Source organism: Cyanistes caeruleus, chromosome 15 (genome assembly GCF_971803275.1).
Source record: "Cyanistes caeruleus chromosome 15, bCyaCae1.hap1.1, whole genome shotgun sequence".
Taxonomy (NCBI): Eukaryota; Metazoa; Chordata; class Aves; order Passeriformes; family Paridae; genus Cyanistes; species Cyanistes caeruleus.
Window position 1 is genome coordinate 7,496,519 of NC_141715.1, and position 19,214 is coordinate 7,515,732.

At 39.6% G+C, this 19,214-nt stretch overlaps 1 protein-coding gene across 1 annotated transcript; it reads left to right on the plus strand.

Moving 5' to 3' along the window:
* The first annotated feature begins 1,564 nt into the window (after positions 1-1,564).
* Positions 1,565-18,549, plus strand: GFPT2 (glutamine--fructose-6-phosphate transaminase 2). The gene is made up of 19 exons (XM_023935982.2): positions 1,565-1,709; positions 6,194-6,301; positions 6,933-7,031; positions 7,731-7,856; positions 8,406-8,464; positions 8,966-9,100; positions 10,480-10,541; positions 11,740-11,819; positions 12,098-12,215; positions 12,908-13,071; positions 13,596-13,691; positions 13,797-13,894; positions 14,237-14,357; positions 14,523-14,680; positions 14,811-14,925; positions 15,522-15,649; positions 16,306-16,473; positions 16,904-17,065; positions 17,686-18,549. Exons 1-19 carry the CDS (start codon positions 1,703-1,705, stop codon positions 17,728-17,730), a joined length of 2,049 nt encoding a protein of 682 aa, XP_023791750.1. The 5' UTR covers positions 1,565-1,702; the 3' UTR covers positions 17,731-18,549.
* Positions 18,550-19,214: the final 665 nt, after the last annotated feature.

Genomic DNA, 19,214 nt, shown 5'->3' on the forward strand with positions numbered 1-19,214 from the left:
ATATTGTCTTTTAAGGAGCAAGGTGTGCATAGCTGTCCACACCCTAAGTGAAAAATACACTTAATTTATCCCTTTTTATAAACTACACTTCCTGCTTTTAATTTTATGACCTGAAAATATTTCAAATCTAGTTTTCACCTTAAAGTTGAGACAAAGTTTCTCTTTCTTAAAGTAGCACAAAAAGGTTTTTTTGCAATTGAAATGGTAATGTTCCAATCTTTATCCTTTATTCAACCTCTTCATCAAGACAGAAAGTGACAAAGTTTGAGGGAATCACTACTTTAGGTAAAAAATTACCTGCAAAATAAATGCAAGAGGAAAACAGCTGTTAAATTATAGCTTAAATAAGACACCTCACATTTGTATTTCAAGAACTCTGAGATAACTAGGATCATGTCTACAAATATTTTTATACTTTTAATAAGGAAGAAGAAACTATTTCGTGAAACTTTGCTTATTTTTGAAAGTCATGTTTGTTCAAATAATGGCTTCAGCTGTTCTTTGAAAGCTGTCAGTCCAAGTGTGCTGCAAAGCACTCGCTTTAAAAGCCACCATTCATTCCCTTTGTTTGGAGGAGGCTCTCTGAGATAAGAGATCACTTTCTTTAGAAGGAGATAAAGCTCGAGGCTCTGCCCGGGCCATGTCTGCAGACCTGACTCCACACCAGGGACTGTGGCCTTCCTCCTCCTTGCACTGCCTGCCCCCAGGAGAGAGCCTGGACCAGGAGACAGAGGCTGGACAAGGCTCCTGGAGTAGTTTCTACTTTGCCAAGTTCATGGAAGAGACCACAGGGGCAGAGCAGGAGTTTAGGGTGAGCCCAGTGACCATGTTCAGCACCGAGCAGGTGCTCCTGGTCCTGCCTGTGCAGACACAGTTGGCTGCTGAGTGTGTCTGTCAATTCTTGTGGCTGGAGGATGGGGGGACACCTTCCCCTGCCCATCTCCAAGAGGGGCTGCCCTGACAGGATAGACCTGTCCTGTTCCTTCATAGCACTGTGAGGCAGAAAACCAGAATCAGTGCACAAAACATGCTCCTTGTGCTGCCCATGGTCACACAGCCAGACCTCTCTGGGCCTCCTGTCACCCCAAAAATCCCTGAGCCAGCCTGAGTCACCCAGACCTGAAGTGGACATGGGATTCATCCTGACATGACTAGAGAACATAGCCTAGAGCTGTGCCAGAGAAGGTTCAAATTGGACATCAGGTAGAATTTCTCCACGGAAAGGGTTGTCAAACAATGCAACAGGCTGCCCAGAGAGATGGTGGAGTCCCCGTCCCTGGAGGCATTGCAGAAATGATTGGAGGTGTCATTCAGTGCTCTGTTTGACCAGGTATGACCGGTCAAAGGCTGGATTTGGTGATATGGGAAGTCTTTCCCAAGATGAATGACTCTGTGACTCTCCGTCTGGGGAGCTCGGCAGGGCCGGCAGCCAGGCCGGGTTCTGCCCTCACGGCCGGGCCAGGCTCTGCCCCCACGGCCGGGTTCTGCCCTCACGGCCGGGCCGGGCCCTGCCCTCACAGCCGGGCCGGGTTCTGCCCTCACGGCCGGGCCGGGCCCTGCCCCGCGCCGGGCCCCGGGCAGGGGGCGGGGGGAGGCAGGGCCGGCCCGGCCCTATAACCGGAGCTATAAGAGCCGCTGGCGGCGGGGCCGGCCCGGCGTCAGCCGCGTTTGCCGGGAGCAGGAGGGACCGTGCGCTGCCATCATGTGCGGTGAGTGACGGACGGCGAGCTGAGCTCGGCCAGCAAGGGACAAGGGCCGCTTTGTCCCCGAGCCCAGCAGCGCCGCGGCTGCGGGTTCGCTCGGCACTGGCCCCGCTGCATCCATCTGGGGCGGTGGGAAAGGACAGGGAGCGCCTAGCAGGTGAAGGTGAAGCTCCTCCGCCCTCCCCTTCTCCCGAGGAGAGGCGATCTCCGTTCCGTTCCTCCCTGCCCGAGCCCCCCGTGCCTGGCGGCGTGTCCCCGGCTCTTGGGATGGGAATCGTCCCCTTCCCACCGTCCGGCTGCCCCGGGGGTGCCCGGGGTGCGCGGGGAACCTCTGGCCCCGCTCCCGCTGCCTCTGATGCACGGGATGCGCTGGGCTCTGGTTTTCCTAATCCGGGACTAGGCATTGATTAATCGTGACTCACTTCCGAACTGCGGCGATAAGGGAGAGTTTGTGGTTTTCAAACAAAGGCAGTGAAGGAACTTAATTCTTAGCTGTTGTGAGTATATTCACCTCATTCTATCTAATAAAGATGAGACGGTAAAGATAATTCTTACAGCGTGTGGACGATTGCTTATATACGCTTTGGATCAGATTGAAATCAAGGTGTGGGTTCAGAAGCTTCTAATGCAATTAGAATTTTAGTTTTAATGTAATTAGAATTTAGTTATGGAGGAAAGTTTAGTGAAACTGCCTATCTGGCCCTGACATCTCCTCTCAGGTCCGATGAAAGTAGAAAAATTTTCACTTCTTAGTCGTCATCAACAAAACCTCCTTTGTAGGATGCAGACTGAAAGGGAGTTGAGTTACTGCTCCCAAAATTGTACTTTCTCAATTAGGTATCTTTTCCTTGCCTCCACATCCTTTTTTAATTGTAACCTTAGAAAGAGCAAGGCGCTCAGGAATCCTCTTTCACTTGAGTGGAAACACGAGGTGATAATGTTTCAGCTCCTCCTGTGAGCTCCTACGTGACAGATCGCTATCAACGAGACACACTCGGTGCCTTCTAAACAAAACCCTCCAGGTGAGAGACCTGGCTCAGTGCCTGAGCCACCCTCGAGTATTCCCGGCAAGCCCTGAGACACGTAATGGTAATAGCAAAAACTCTTCATGTCCGGGCTGTGTATTGATTGGGAAGCGAGGGTGTTAACGGTGGTCAAGGAGTTCAGTAAAAACTTGGGGTGGAGTGAGTGACTCAGTATGAAATGGCAAAGAGCAGCAGTTCACGAAGGGTAAAGTAAGAGTAGAGCTAGATTTTTCCCATCAGCATTTAGAGACCTTTTATATTACATTTGTTTTCATGAAAGATACCTCCAGCCTGCTATTGCTGATCTCTGGAGGGAGTGTAGGAGTTCTTGGGACTCAACCAGCAGTTTCAAAATTACTTTATTTGTTGTTGATTTTATTTTTTCATTTCTTTCCAGGTTTAAGTGCTGATAATAGACCCTGTTGTGTTTTCTTTGGCTTCAGGTAGCATGTGAAGATTTATAGCCCTTGGTTTATGTTTTGAAAATACGTAGGTCGTAAATACTGCTATAAACATGCTTGTAAGGAAGCAAAGTTGAGATGTTATCATTCTCACATTTAAGACAATATAGCAAAAGTATTCAGGGTTTAAAAAACAGTCAAGATGCACTTAAACTGATGACTTATTTTAAATCAGTCAGTTTCATCAGGACATGAGGTTGAGACTTTATCAAAGCTAAGTTTCTGGCACCAACAATGTGCTTACCCCAATAGAGGTATCCTTTCATTTTTCAAAAATAATTTTGTCCAAACTTCAAGTACAGGCTGCCCCCTTCTTGATTTTGGTGAAGTTTTGCAATTGCAAGAGTTCTTGTGGACTTTTACCACAAAAAATACTCAATTTACTTTTCCTCCTTTTGATGCTCTGCTTGTAATCCTGAAAGGGAAAGCTCTAAAGTCTTGATATTCATGTAAAGGGAGAGCCTTGCTTTCAATGTCTGCACGTGATTGAATCTGGTTTTAGTAATGTTCCAGCAACCTTCTTTCTGTTTCTAGTATCTGCTTCTAAAGGTAAGCCATACATGATTGACCTAGTTCATCCTTCTAACCAAACTGTGATTATGGAAAGTTATGAACTAGATTTAGCATTCACATCAAGAGGGCAATGTCTTAGTAAAACACTTCTTGGATGCTTTCCCTGGATTTTATGTTTTTGAGTCTTCTTAGGGAAGCAAGATCTGGAAATTGCATCTAATACCTTGGGGAGGCCATGATAAAGGAACTTGTTAGCATCACAAAACTCTTATCATAAGTATGATTCAACTGAAATTCAGTCATACTGGTGTGCTTCCAGAAAGAATTAAGATACAAGGACTCTTTATCAGAGGTTGTTTCTACATAAGTTGAGTAATGTGCTTTAAATCTGGCCAAAATGATGACTGAGGAGGGAAAAAATATGCGCGTGGATAAATCATGAAACAGAAACGTACTAGAGAAAGTGTTACTCTCAGTGCTTAGAGTAAGATTTATTTCCCTTAACTGGAATAGTTTATAACATGTTCTTTGAAGTCAGGCTGCAGCTATTGTTTTCATTTTAAATGGCCTCTGGTGACTTCTGCATCTTCTAATGCACGTGTGTGGAAGTGCAGCTCCAATTCCCTGGAAATAAGGGCCTTTTAACAATTGTAGCACACTGTAAGGATGATCCCAGAGGAAGGTTCTTCCTGGAGCTTTGTGTAGTTAAAGATGCCACATAGAAATACAAGAATGTCGAGGCTTAAATTGTTTGTGAAATCTGGCCTAGAAAGTAGAGCTGGATCTGAAATGAGGTGTGTGGCAATATTTTGGAATGATGTTGAGAAATTTGTATTGAAGAAATTGAAGAATGCTGCTCTTGAGGTTCGTGGTTAGTGCCAGAGAACGGTAAATATCTGTCTGGAAAAATGATCAACAGGCTCTCAGTCTAAAGTGACTGCTTATAACCAGAGGCATTATTTTTCAAAGCATCCATGAAGAACAGTATTAAGCAGTTAAAATTCCTAAATACTCCGTAAATACAACGATTGTCTTAATGTCTCCATTAATGTTGGATGCACTAGAAATAATTAAGCTGAGCTCCTCATAAATCTCATTTCTGAAGCAGGAAAGTATTATCCACACTTTAATCTTCCAAAAATAAATTCAGAGGCAAATGTAATACTCTTTGTCTCACTGTCAAATCAACAGTATTAATGTCTCATAAAGCAGTGGAGTAACCAAATTCACAGTAATATTTATAAGGGAGATTTATCGGGTGTATCATTATAACAGCTTCTTCACTATGGCCATTTACAGTTCAAAAGCCTTAATTGAGGGGGAAGAGGGTGTTAAATTTCAAACAAAGGCTTTCTCTATCTAACACACTTGCCTGAACTGCTTATCTGTTGAGCTCTTAAGGTCTGGGTTTTTTAGTCCCCAGTTCTGACTTGTTGCTTGGAGAAACAGTTGAAACTATGAAATTAGTTGTTTCTCTTTTACTGAGGTACAGATTTGCAAGAGTTAATAAATGGGCCTAATGTATCCATATAAATACCAGAGTCCCAGGAAGAGCAGTAGGCAGGGAAAAGGAATGGCTGTGTTTTCCTTTGCAGGTGACTCTTTTATTACACCTTTTCTAAAAATACAACAACATCCCCAACCTTTTTAATAAAATAATAATAATAAAAAAAATAGTGTGGGGAACCAAGCCCCAAACTGAAGAAGCCTCTTGTTGGTTGATGAGTGGTGTATTGAGGAGAAGAGGGCTCAGACTCTGCAGGCTCTGTTTGCCGGGCAGGCAGCAGCGAGTGCGGGGCTCTCGTTGCGATGCTCGGGACAGGCACTGGGCTCTTGTGCCTGCCTGGGTTTGGCAGGCAGGATCTGCTGAGGGGGCTGCTTGTGTTTGGGGTCACTCTGTTTTCTACCTTCTGTTTCTTTCCTTTGTTGTCCTACCCAATTGACTTCTGCCCTTTCCTCATGTTTTCTTCTCCATTCTCTTTCTGCTGAAGTGATCGTTGCATACAGGATTAAGCTGGAGCCTTTCAGAAATAGATGTTGTGCCTCGTACCTACCCATGGGTATTTAAGGCCATGACTTGGATTACAAAAGTCTCCTTGTGTTAGTACTGGTGAATATATTCCTTCTTTGAATGCCTGGATATGAAATAGATCACAATGTTCCCATTTTCAGCTGTGGTTTTCGTGAAAAGTAGAGTTTTTTTAAGCTCTCCTGGTTAACTCTTAGTGGGCAACATGAGGAGAGTGCAATTCACCACTAAAAGTTTGTGTTGTGTGTTGAAATGAGGCTTCTGAGTCCTTTATTTTATTTTAATTCTTTGCATTTAAAAATGCATTAGAAGGAATTGTACTAAATGGGAGGTTGGGTGCCCCTAGGACATCTCCCTGATATTAGCTTTAAAGAGTTTTAAATTGAGTCTGAAGTGATGCAAATTTTTAAAATAACCCCTTTGCTTCTTTTCTTCCCTCCTTCCCCCTTTCTCTTTAAACAGGAATTTTTGCTTATCTAAACTACAGAGTGCCTCGAACTAGGAAGGAAATATATGAAACCCTGATAAAAGGATTACAGAGACTGGAATACAGAGGATATGACTCTGCAGGTATGATAACCAACTCAAGAAATTAATTTTAGCAACCGTTCCATTACTCATAGCTCATTCCATTACTTTTTAGGGTACTTTCAGTGTCTAGCCTCTTGGATCTTTCTTTCTTTATTCTATAGATTAACAGATCAGAACTAATTAGCTTGATTCTTGTAGTGTTACAGCTTTCCTCAGGATTTAAAATTGGGTGTTTAGTTCTGTAATTTGAGGTTGAGGTTAGTACACGTAAGCAAAACAAACAGGGTGTGAAAGAAGATCTCTGTACAGGGCCATGTATTTTGTGCCTCAGCCTTTTTTGTGTATGTGAATCCCAGTGAAGGATGGGGAAGATTAAACTGGTCTTAAATTTGGGTTTGCTTATTTCATCAGGCAAAATATTTCAGTCTGTTGTCAAATACAATTTGAGATGGTTCATGTATGTTTTAATGTGTGCAGTGGATAGACTTTATGTAGTTTCATTTGAACATGCACAGGTCTAGTAACAGTCTTCAGATATATTCTTTTAAAGGGTAATTTAAAAATACTCATTTCAGTGGTATGTGTCTGTGTGTATTTTCTCAGCCTTTTCTTCATTCTGGTGTTTAGCTATGCTTTAATAACACTTATGACTGTGTCCTGTGTGCTGTAGGAGTGGCAATTGATGGAAATAATAATGAAGATAAAGAAAGATTCATCAAATTGGTAAAGAAAAGAGGAAAAGTAAAGGCCCTGGAAGAAGAGTTGTACAGTAAGTGTTAAAAATGACCCTTTCACTTTGGTCTCCCAGTCAGATACTGTCTGCAACTCAGCAGAAAGTCAGACCATAAAATCACAGTTATGATTTTGCATCAGCAGTAACTGCATTGGGAAATCCAAGTAGTTAAAATTTTTGTGCCCCTGAAATCTGCACTTAAAAAGCAAGCTGATCTTCAGATCTAGCACGGTGAAATTGTCAGTCTATACTCCCTTCTTCTGGCTGCTCCTTTGTTCAAAACCTGGGCTCCTTTGCTGCTTTACTCATGTGATTTCTGTGCTGCATGGCTGAAATGCTGAAACATGCACTCTGACAGAATTTACAACCATTTAAGCAGCTGGCTGTCATCACAATCTGCTTTATGCAGTGCTTCCATCTGTGAAAGGCTGAAGTTGTGTTTTAATACATTTACATTATAATTTGTAGTAATGGGGTCTGTTAGCCTGGCTGTTAGCATTGGCTAAAAATGCTCATTTCTTGGCAAACAAGGTCTTAATCACAGTAGCTTGAACTTTCTGAAGTGTAATGTCAAGAAAGCAAATGGTTTTAAAAAACCGCCACAAGATAGCTTTTAGATTCTTGCCTGTAGGAATTGTCTTTGTGTTTTACTAATTGTGTGTGTGTATGTGCGAGAGAGAAAGGGGGAAGAGAGGCAATATTAATTATTCAGTAAACTGAATTTCTCCTGTATAGAACAAGATGACCTGGATTCAAAAACAGATTTTGAAACACATTTTGGAATTGCTCATACTCGCTGGGCAACCCATGGAGTACCAAGTGCGATAAACAGTCACCCTCAGAGATCAGATAAAAGGAATGGTAAGTAATCTCTGCAGCACCTGAACCACATGAATCTGAAATTATTCAATCTACAGAGCACATATGTTCTTACTATTGTTATTGTATCTATTTTTTATACTAGGGATAAGATGTTGCCATTCTATTTAGCTCAGATGCTTTTAAAATTAAATAACCTCTTCTCAGGCTAAGGAACACTTAAAATTAATGAGATCTATTCTCTGAAAATTGCAAGTTTATCGAAATACATTCTTGTTCTGAAAGCTAAGACTGAAAATATGAATGTGTAAATATTGCCTGGTCCAGAAAACAGAGATTACTTGAGATGGTAGGTGCTCTACTAAGTTTAGTTTAGAACTCTCTCAATAATTTGAAACTGCCTTTATATACCTTGAGAATTTGTAAGCTTCTTCTATCAGTTGTCCATGTTGTGATAAATTGTAGGTGTGAAAGCTATAGCAGGTGGTTTCAAGTGTACTTCTAAGTTTTTTTTCCCTTGTAATTGTGTTCTGAATGAAATATCTTAATTTTTTGTTGCTCATGAATCGATATAAATTTTTTTTCTTTAAGAATTTGTTGTCATCCATAATGGAATCATCACGAACTATAAGGACCTGAGAAAATTTCTGGTGAGTCTGTGGCAACTCAATTAAAAAACTATAAAGTTAATATTCTTCCAAACTACCATCAGATCCGTCATGACTTTGGTGGAACGTGAATTCAAGTTTCTTGATATCATCTATAAAAAAGCTGTGTGAAAGAGTCTGCCTAATAAAGAAACTCAGAAGCTGGTGCAGTATAATGTGTTCCTGTAATCCTAAATGCAAAGTATTTATGACAAGAGTAGCAGTTTGTGCTGAGATTCTATGAGAGGGTGTGAGGAGTGGGCTCCCTCTTGGTGCTTGATAGATGCTGAATAACTCTTACTATGTGTCTTATTGCAGTATTTCCCAAAAAGTATCTCTGACATGATAAGTCCTTGTATTTTATCTAGAGTGATTTATATCCACTGGTCCAATGTGGTGCTCCACGCTCTGACTGAAGTTTGTGGTGGGAGGCAGCTGAGAGGCTCTTCAGTGTTTCTTGCCTGAGGATGGTCACAATTTTTACTCTTCTTTATGATATTTCAGGAGAGCAAAGGTTATGAATTTGAATCTGAAACGGATACAGAAACAATCCCCAAATTGATCAAATACATGTATGACAACAGAGAGAGTGAAGACACCAGTTTTTCAGCCTTGGTAGAGAGAGTTATCCAGCAGTTGGTAAGTGGGAAATTACCTTTTTTTCCCTGTACAATATAAGCTACTTGTGGGGTTCCTTAACATTCTGCCTTATGCATTTAGATCCTCTGCAGGAGTTCATAGAAGGTGCTGCAAATAACACTTTTAGCTTCTAAATAATGCTTAATATACCAAGAAATGAGATTAAAATTTTGGAGACTTCAAAGGCTTTTCACTCTTAAATCTTTAAATAGCAGTAGCAGTGGGTTTTGTTTATTGAGTTTGTTTTGTTTTTAGCAAGAAGTTAACACAGTTTTTTAATGAAGCAGTTTTTTAATCAAAAAAATAGGGAGCCTTTGGGGGTTAAAATCTCTCATAAATGGCAGTGTGTTCCTAAAGGTTATTCTGATCGTGTTGAAACACTGCTGTGATTCAAGTTTGGCCAATGCCTTGGCTCTCCTATTTGGAAATAGATCTAACAAACTGGACTGGTTTCCAAACTGTGAAGTGGGAATCTACTGTTACTCAGTATGTGAATGCTTAAAAACTTTGATAGATGCATTGCAAACTTGGAGAAAGCTGGCTTTGTTTCCTCCCCCAGTCTCTGGGCAGATGTTTTCCCTCCCCTTCCTGCAGTTTCTTACACTCTTTTCACCTCCCTGTCTCCTCTTTAAAGCAGCTCTGTAGGATTCCTTGGAGTGGGGCTGGAATCCACACCAAATCAGGGCCCGTGTGGGTCAAGAGGGAGCAGCCACAGAGCTGAGGGGAAGGGAGGCTTCACCTGACCCCAGAACAGGGGAAGAGTGCTCTGAGTGGAGCCCTGGGAGAGGAGGGAATGTCACCATTTCTGCCCTGCTGGCAGGGTGGGTGGGCCTTGGCTCCTGCTTTGGGAATCCTCCTCCAGGAGTTTGCCAGCTGTGTTAGTACTGTAGAGTTGTTTCTGTTCTTTTTTTTTTCTGGTGTGGATTTCTTTGTGTTTTGTTTTTGAAATACATCAACGAGAATTTGCTGCTTGAACTAGAAATAGTAACTCCAGGTTTTTAGTTGAAATTGCATGGCAATGCATTACACACAAATTCTGATTGAAGGTCTTACTGAAGGTAAATGTCTAACAGTCTTCATGTTGATTATGAGTAACATCTCTGACATTTTCATAACCTTTGCATTAGAATTTATTGTTTTTTATTTATAAAGAGAGGCTAAGTGCTCACTTCCTGATCTTTCAGCTGTTAACTTGCATGTCAGCTTGTTCTGCTCCATGGCCAATTCCTTTAAAGGTGCAGTCTGCCCTTCAGGGAGAGATTCCTGATAGCAGTTCCTTCAGTGCCTCTTTGGAGAGGGGCCCCAGTTTAATGAGATGCAGCTATTTGAGATAAGTTGTTTAGGATCTTTTGTTTCTTCTTTTTGTTCATGGTTTCCAGGAAGGTGCTTTTGCATTGGTTTTCAAGAGCATCCATTACCCAGGTGAAGCTGTTGCTACCAGGTTAGTAAAAGTCCATTTTATACATAATGCATGCTTTTTATTAACTTTAAAAAAAGCCAGTCTCTCTTAAAGATACTAAAATATTGATGTTTAAAGTGCTTAATTAACCAAAATCAGGGAGTCAATAAAGAATCCCACTGCAACTTACATTTCTAAATTCGTATTAAGAGCATGCTAACATTTTTCATATATCAAAAAGGGGAGAGGGGAGGGATATTGTTCAGTTTTAGTTCCCATTGAGTAAAGAATGAGATAAGTAAATTCATGTTGACTGAAAGACCATCATAGTAGCAGGTTATACAAATGGTGTTCTGTAGCTGTCACAGCATTTATGGTGTCTTTCTGTGTAAGTTCTACTTTTAGTTACAACTTGAAAAACAACTTTCAGGAAATGTACAGATATTAAAATAGCAAGTGACATAGCAAGTGATTAAAACAGCAAGTGACGGGCATAAAGACTGTTTTATATTACAACCCAAAAGCCCATTGCTTTGGTGGTCTAAAATAAGACTACATTAAAATTTTGAAAAAGACAGCTGTACCATCACTCCAACTGGATAATATCTTCAGAAATGAACTATTCTATATGTGGTTCAGGTTTGGGTTTTTAGGCCCAAGAGATTTAAGATAAATTAATCTTGTAATCTGAGTGTGACTTGTTCTTTTATTCCTGTGATTTTTTTTTAATAAGGTCTGCAGTGACACATAACCCATATAATTAAAAAATGGTCTTAATATTCTACAGTTTCAGAGGTGCAGTAGGGATGGTTGATGCTTCTGAGTTTGAAAGGCTAAAGAGTGTAACAGTATTCCAATTCTAAAGAGCATGGGAGCTTATTGTCTCACTTCAGTGGCAAAGTAGGCTTTGGTTCAAATCGGTCCCTGTTGTAAGCTGTTTTCTGATTACTGGAAAGAAAACAGCTGGTTCATATACATTTTCCTCTACTTGGATGTAGTTTACAGGTAAAGAATCACCAGCTCACATGGTAATGAGTTATATAATAATATTTGGTGAATCTTACAGAAGAACCAAGTTTATATAACTCCTGCCATGTAATGGCCTTAGGATCATGGTTGAAGGAGGCTCTTCCTATTTAGGAAGCTAGATGGGATATTGTCTTTTCAGCTTCATTGATGTCTGGTAACTTCTTTGTATGCACATTTCTCTTTATAAACTTAAGTGTTTTCCTTTCTGTAGGAGAGGCAGTCCTTTGCTCATTGGGGTTAGGAGCAAGTACAAGCTCTCAACTGAACAGATTCCAGTTTTGTATAGAACATGTAAGTTGATGAATCAAAATACAGTATTTTTAAGAACTAAAATTACTGTTACTTGGATAGAAATTGGGTTAATTGGTTTTTGTACCATAAAACTACCAGCTGATGCCCCAAATAGCTTCTTAGCTGGGGATATTTTTGTACTACTGAATGTCTAGTTCCTATGAAAGCCCCATGCCCCAACATATTTCTGTAACTGTGATACCCTAAACCTGTATGGTCTGTAATCCTAACTTTAACAGAACTGGTTTTGCATTTAGAATGTTTCATTTCTTTAATAGGCAACATTGAGAATGTGAAGAACATCTGCAACTCCCAAATGAAAAGACTGGACAGCTCAACCTGCCTTCATGCTGTTGGGGATAAGGCAGTAGAGTTCTTCTTTGCTTCAGATGCAAGGTAGTGAAAGTACTTAAACTTTGCTGAAAATACTATTTTTTTTGTTTAAAAGTGAGATGGTTCTGGAAATCTAAGTGGTCTTGCTCTTTTACAGTGGCTTTCTGAAAGAAGAGATTTTAATCCATGTAACATCAGAAAGCCCCAAGGCTCAGGTGTTTGAAATATGTTTGCAATTCAAATACTGCTGACAAACCTTCACAAGTGGAATATCTGCCAGTTACTGATATCTGTGTGAAATACAGTGTAGGAAAGTAATCTGGGTACAAATGGACACTCATCATCTGAGCATTTGGGCAGACTATAGGTTATGCAGGGTTGTGTTGTGTTCAATTCGGATATCGGAGGAGGAAAATAGTGGTGTGGTTCCAAGCTGGGCAAGAACCTGGATATTAGGAACACATTTATCTTGGGAACAAGAGCATGACCTTAACAGGATCCATCAAGGACAGTGGGAGGCAACTTCAGACCAGCAGGAGTGGGGGCTGTGGCTCCTGAGCCTCCTGCTCTGGGTTGCTGTGAGAGTGCAGGAGGAGCAGCAGATGGAGCCATTGCCTTTAGGATGGCTCTGTCTGCAGTTAAGTCCAAAAGGAAGAGAGAAGCAGGGCTGGCAGTGCTCTTGTGGCATATTTAATTGCTTTACTGTTACCAACTCTGATGTGTCAGGTTTTTCTTGCCTGTTTTTTTCTCTGTAGTGCTATCATTGAGCATACCAACAGAGTGATTTTCCTAGAAGATGATGACATTGCAGCTGTAACGGATGGGAAGCTCTCAATTCACCGTCTGGAGCGTTCGGCTAGTGATGATCCTTCCCGGGCCATTCAGACCTTGCAGATGGAATTGCAGCAAATCATGAAGGGTGGGTTGAAACATCTGTAAATGAGTATCATCAAAGATGGATAGTTACTGTTTGTGTGGTAGATGAGGCAGAAAACTGCTAATTAGTTGTGACAATTACCTTTTATTCAGGCTGTTTGTATTGGGAGCTGACAATTCCAGGTTTTGAGACCAGGAGAGAATAGGCAGTCTGGGACCCTATCCATTTTAGGACTTTGGAAAAGTCATAGAGACTTCTATTCATTTCAGTATCTAGTGGAAATGTAACTAATGTTAACATGCTGTAGTTGTTGGCAAAATTTGACTGTAAATTAAGAATTGAAGGGGAACACAGATGTTTCCTTACAAAAGAACTTATTTACCTTGTCAATATTAGTAAATAGAAACAATCAAACAGAGTGACCTATCCATCCTTCCCTTCTTCTTTCCTATTCTAAACTTTTATTTAGGTAACACAGTCAAGCTAGTATTAAAAGTTCTCTTTGTAACTGGAATAAGCTTAAAATAACAAACCTAAGCATTGCTATGTCACATTTTTGTAAACAGGTAACTTCAGTGCCTTCATGCAAAAGGAAATTTTTGAACAACCAGAATCAGTTGTCAACACAATGAGAGGCAGGGTGAATTTTGAGAGCAGCACAGGTAACAGAGAACAGCCCTTCAAATTGTACTAAGTTTGAAATTTGTAAATATGCTATCTAGAAAATGAAAAACACCATTGATATATGTGAAATTATTTGTTTGCAGTTCTGCTGGGGGGGCTGAAGGATCATTTGAAAGAAATCAGAAGATGCCGAAGACTGATCATTATTGGCTGTGGGACCAGCTACCACGCTGCAGTGGCTGTATGTTCCCAGCCTTGGCTGAAATGCACATACAACTTAATTGCTGGGGTTTCAGACAACATCTTTTCATCTGCTTTTTCTTCTGTCTCAGACTTTGTCTTTCATTGAGGGGTCTCACCCTTTTATTTAGCGTTTCTTAGTGCTGCTTTCTTTCTTAATGCTGCAATGCTGTTAATTACTGTGCTAGAAGTTAATGTTTTCCACCTTGGTTTTTAAAGCTCTGGTGAGCTGTAATTACCAGCATTTCTAGTAAGAATTCATTTAGATTTTCTCTGACTTGTAAAATGTCCAAATGTTTGTGGGTGACAACATTAACAAATACAGTGTTCTGCTTTAATACAGACTCGACAAGTCCTGGAAGAGTTAACTGAATTACCAGTGATGGTGGAACTTGCCAGTGACTTCCTGGATAGAAACACACCTGTATTCAGGGATGATGTGTGCTTTTTTATAAGCCAGTCAGGTGAGCTGCATTTGCTGTTGAGTGCTCTAAGATTGCTTTCCATTGCACTTTGCATCATGTAAGTGTGGGTACAGTTATTTAGAACACACTTGTGTAGAATTTGATGCTTTTCAGAATTGTTATTATCCTCTGCCAACCTGAGGTCAAGGTGTGAATGTTTTCCAGGTGAAACTGCAGACACACTCATGGCCTTGAGGTATTGTAAAGAACGCCGTGCTCTGACAGTTGGCATCACAAACACAGTTGGAAGTTCAATATCCAGGGAGACTGACTGTGGTGTACACATCAATGCAGGACCTGAGATAGGTGTGGCAAGCACGAAGGTAATTGCTGTTCAGTGTTTGACTTTCACCCTTCAGACCTGTGGAATACAATGGAAATTTTAATTGCAGCACTGATATCATATTCACCCTCCACAGAATTGGCTGCTAAATGTTTTTGTTTTTTCTGTAGGCTTACACCAGCCAATTTGTTTCTCTTGTAATGTTTGGCCTAATGATGTCTGAAGACAGAATTTCCTTGCAGAAAAGAAGACAGGAAATCATTAGTGGACTAAAATCATTGCCAGGTACATTATTGATATTTTGGGTTTGAGGAGGTATAGGGGATGCTGGATGTAAAATACTACTCAGGAGTATTTCTTTCTCATTTAAGTTTCACCCTCCTCCTCATCCTGAAAGGCAGACAATATGAGAAAAATGGACAGGTTGTTTCTGCACTATTTGCCAATTTTACAAGTGCTCTCCCAAGAAACTTGGCAGGGAGATTGGAATTTTCATGGGTTGGGTTTTCTAAGTACAATAAGGTAGTTTCGTGTGAGAAATATTACTTGATCTCCTAAATTCATTGTTTGAAATTTTAAAAGCTTCCCACTTTAAATCAGGGTAGATAAAAGGTAACTAATTCAAGGTGACTTTTAAATGGATGTTTCACAACTTCTTTTAGAAATTCAAATGGGATGTATGAGCACTGCTTAAACCAATAGTTGCTTTAAATTTATTACTGTAAGAAAGACTGGAGAAAATATCCTTAAACAAAGTTGTTAAGTTAGAGGTTGAATTGTATTAAGTGTATTTGTTCTCTTAGATAATTAGAACATTCTGCTACAAGCAAGTTATTTTTTCCAGTTTAAAAAAAATCTATTTTTTTTCTGTGCCTCAATAGAAATGATTAAAGAAGTCCTGTCCTTGGATGAGAAGATACATGATTTGGCTCTTGAACTGTATAAACAAAGATCATTGCTGGTTATGGGTCGTGGGTATAATTACGCCACTTGTCTAGAAGGAGCCTTGGTAGGAACTTTTTAATATTGTTTAATATTACTTAAAATGCAATTTTTTTTATTTCTGCAATATAGTTTATTTATAATATTTCATTACAATTAATTCTGCTGCAGTAGAACTGCTGTCTATAACTAGGAGCATTTAATTAAACATATACATAAGGTGAATCTAGATATTATATCAGTTTCCTATTTCTTTCACATAATAAACACAGTATTTAATGAGTCTATTTAAAAACAAGAAACTATGAATTTAAGTTGTTGACCCATTTGAAAACAACGTCAGAAAAACACAATGTGCTGATGTTGAGAAGAGGTGCTCATGCAGGAAAGTAATGAATTATATTATGAACGTTGTGATGAAATGGACACACATCCATCTCTTAGAGGAGTTTGGTGTGTTAGACTAAATTAGCCAAGGTTGTGCTGGGTGTTTGGTTCCTAAAGTTCCTGTTGGTTGCTCTATGTGCATGGCTGAGCTCTGCTGCTGCCTACAGCCTGCTAGAAATCCCAGCAGCCACCTGTGTGTTTTCACTAATACTTGATACTAGATACTAGGTACATGTATTTAAGTGGCAGAGGTACAGCCTTGGTGTTTTGCTTCTTGTGGCTGTTGGTTTTTTTTAGCTGATTTAGTACTAACTTGAGGCATTTCCTTTTTTTTAGAAAATAAAAGAAATCACCTATATGCACTCGGAAGGTATTTTGGCTGGTGAGCTGAAACATGGGCCCTTAGCCCTAATAGATAAACAAATGCCTGTTATTATGGTAATCATGAAAGATCCTTGTTTCACCAAGTGCCAGAATGCTCTGCAACAAGTCACTGCTCGGCAGGTATGGTTTAACTAATTAAATTCTACTGTGTCATGGGAAGAGAGATTGTGCACACTGCATTGCTGCTGACTGTGCACCTGGAAAGGGGTGTGCTGCTGATTGTTGTAGATTATGAAGTTATAAATAAGATGCTACATCTGCATTGCAGGTTGTTATTACAGGTTAACATCAGCAGTGAAAACTGCTTTCATATGGCTTGTTTGTTTGTTTTGAGGTTTTCCTGTTTTGAAGCAAATGGAATAATGTTAAAACTACAGGGTGAAAACATTCAAATCTTACAATACAGTGAAAGTCAAGAGCCATTATGCAAGACTGGCATTGCCTTTGTTAGCTACTCGAGTGTCTTCAAACATACAGGCATGCTGTGAACAGTATTTGAAAGCAGTTCTAGGCTAGCTCTTCACTTAACGGTGCAAAATTTTATTTTCAGGGTCGTCCAATCATTCTGTGCTCTAAAGAAGACACTGAAAGCTCAAAATTTGCCTACAAAACCATTGAGCTGCCTCATACAGTTGACTGCCTTCAAGGAGTGTTGAGTGTCATTCCTCTTCAGTTGCTTTCATTCCACCTGGCTGTTCTCAGAGGATATGATGTAAGCGTTTTCTATATTTAACACTCTTTTTAGTGCAATTTTGAACTTCCTCCTACCAGTGTAAAGTGAAAGACCCAGTTATATAGCATATCTAAGATTCACTAGCTGTGAAAATAGCTAGTGAATCGCATAATGAGTGTGGTTATAGAGGTGACATTTCAGTGCCAATTCTTCTGTTTTGTATTTTTTAATCAGTATCCTTCTAAAAAAAATTTGAAGTTCTTTTGCTTAGTTTGATTAGTTAAGACTGTAAATGGGACTTTTTCAGAGAACCTAATCTTGAAATGTGAGATTGTACCTTAACTTAAAATAGGTCAGTGCTTTGTACAGCTTGGTTTGTTGATGTGTCGGTGTGTCAGTTTGATAATGATGACTGCTTTAGAAAAGTACCCTGTGCAAAACAAATATGTTTGTTAGGAGGGTTTTGGAAGCACAGATGAATTCAAGCTGCAAGTCATTATCTGCAGCTATGGCATGATCTATAGCCTGTTGTGTGTGTTAATGTGTTTAGAATAAAGCAGAACTCATTAGGAAGTCTGAAAAAGCACACTAAATGAACTGTCAAATGCAGAATGTCAGTATTACTCTGCCATACTAAAAGGCTTGTCTCTTCATTCTAGGTGGACTTTCCAAGAAATTTGGCCAAATCTGTTACTGTAGAATAACAGCCAAGAGCAGCTGATGTCTTTGTCACCAGACCTCTGAGTTATACTTGTAGAATATGTTGTTCTGAATTGATAGGTAAATGTTTTTTCTAAAGAGAATGACAGTGCTAACTGGAAAGTGTCAGAAGGATTTATCTTGCAGCTTTAAAAGCCTTTGATGTGCCTTGTACCCAAGTGCTTTTGCTCACATCAAATACTCCTCTAAGTCCTGAAATTGCCAAAGAAGATAAAAATTGTTTACACATGGTATACTGAATGAACTTTTTTACTGTGCAATATATATATTTATATATATACAGCTCTCTCCAGAGTCACTGTGAACATTTTTTTAGCCTACACTACATAACTAGTTTCAAAGATATAGTATTTATAAGTACAATTTGTATAGCTTTTTTTAAATTATTTTTTTAGTACATAGCTTATCTGTAACATTGGTAATGCTCAGAATGTAAATACTGAGCGTGTTGATACTTCTGTACAGTTGTTAGGGATTTTCCTTCTAAAGCCTCAAACTGGAAATGTGTTGTCCCCTCTTCTTTCCCTGCTTCCCTTCTCCCGTTGCATCTGTGTTTTATATTTAACCAGTCATTTTCAAAGTTCTTCTGTGGCTGTAACTTCCCAGCTATGTTTTAAATTTCTGTTTCTTTCAACTGTTTTGAAAAGCCAGAACGACATTTGTTTTGTATGTCACCCCAGCTCTTATTTGCATAACATGTATAGTGCAACAGAATAAGGGAACTGGATGTCTTTCAAGTGATATTTTTGTTTGAAGAGGGTACAATGAAATGACAATGCAATTAAAATATTATATCATTCTTATTTTATGGCTTGTTTTTTTGTGTCTCTGTGTGTGCTTGGGTTTTTATTGGTTTCATTTTTGTTGTTTTTGTGGGTTTTTTTAACTTGATGATTTCTATCTCAGGTCTGAAGAGAGTCTCATTTTAGTACCACATACATTTGCAAAAGCACACTTTGCTAGTTGTGAACCAACTTGAAGTATGGGACCACCTCTGAAACTGAAAAAAAATGGGGTAGATACACACAAGAAATTCTCTGCTCATTTGTTTGGTTTTTATTTCCAAATGGTCAGAAAGCAAAGCATTTAATTTTTCTGCATTTTATTAACTAAATACTTCACTAGTGAAGTTTTATTTATTCCTCTGCAGGCTTGGTTCTAAATGGAGGCGTTTGAATGTTTACCTAGGTTAAGACCTTGAAAGTGTTACACCGGCCTGTTATAACAGGAGCTACTTACTGGAAACTGCCCTAGTACTTTTTATAACCACATAATAGAACTCATGTCATAATGAAAAATATAGCACTAATCTGACCTAAATGTCAAAAATACTTAACTCTGTATCTAACATGATTTGGTAAGTGATAAAAAGGCCCCTTTTACTATCCATCTAGAATTAGTATTCTCTTCACTTTAAAAAGTGGAACTATCAAAGCATATTGATGTAATCTAGTCCATATGTGACATT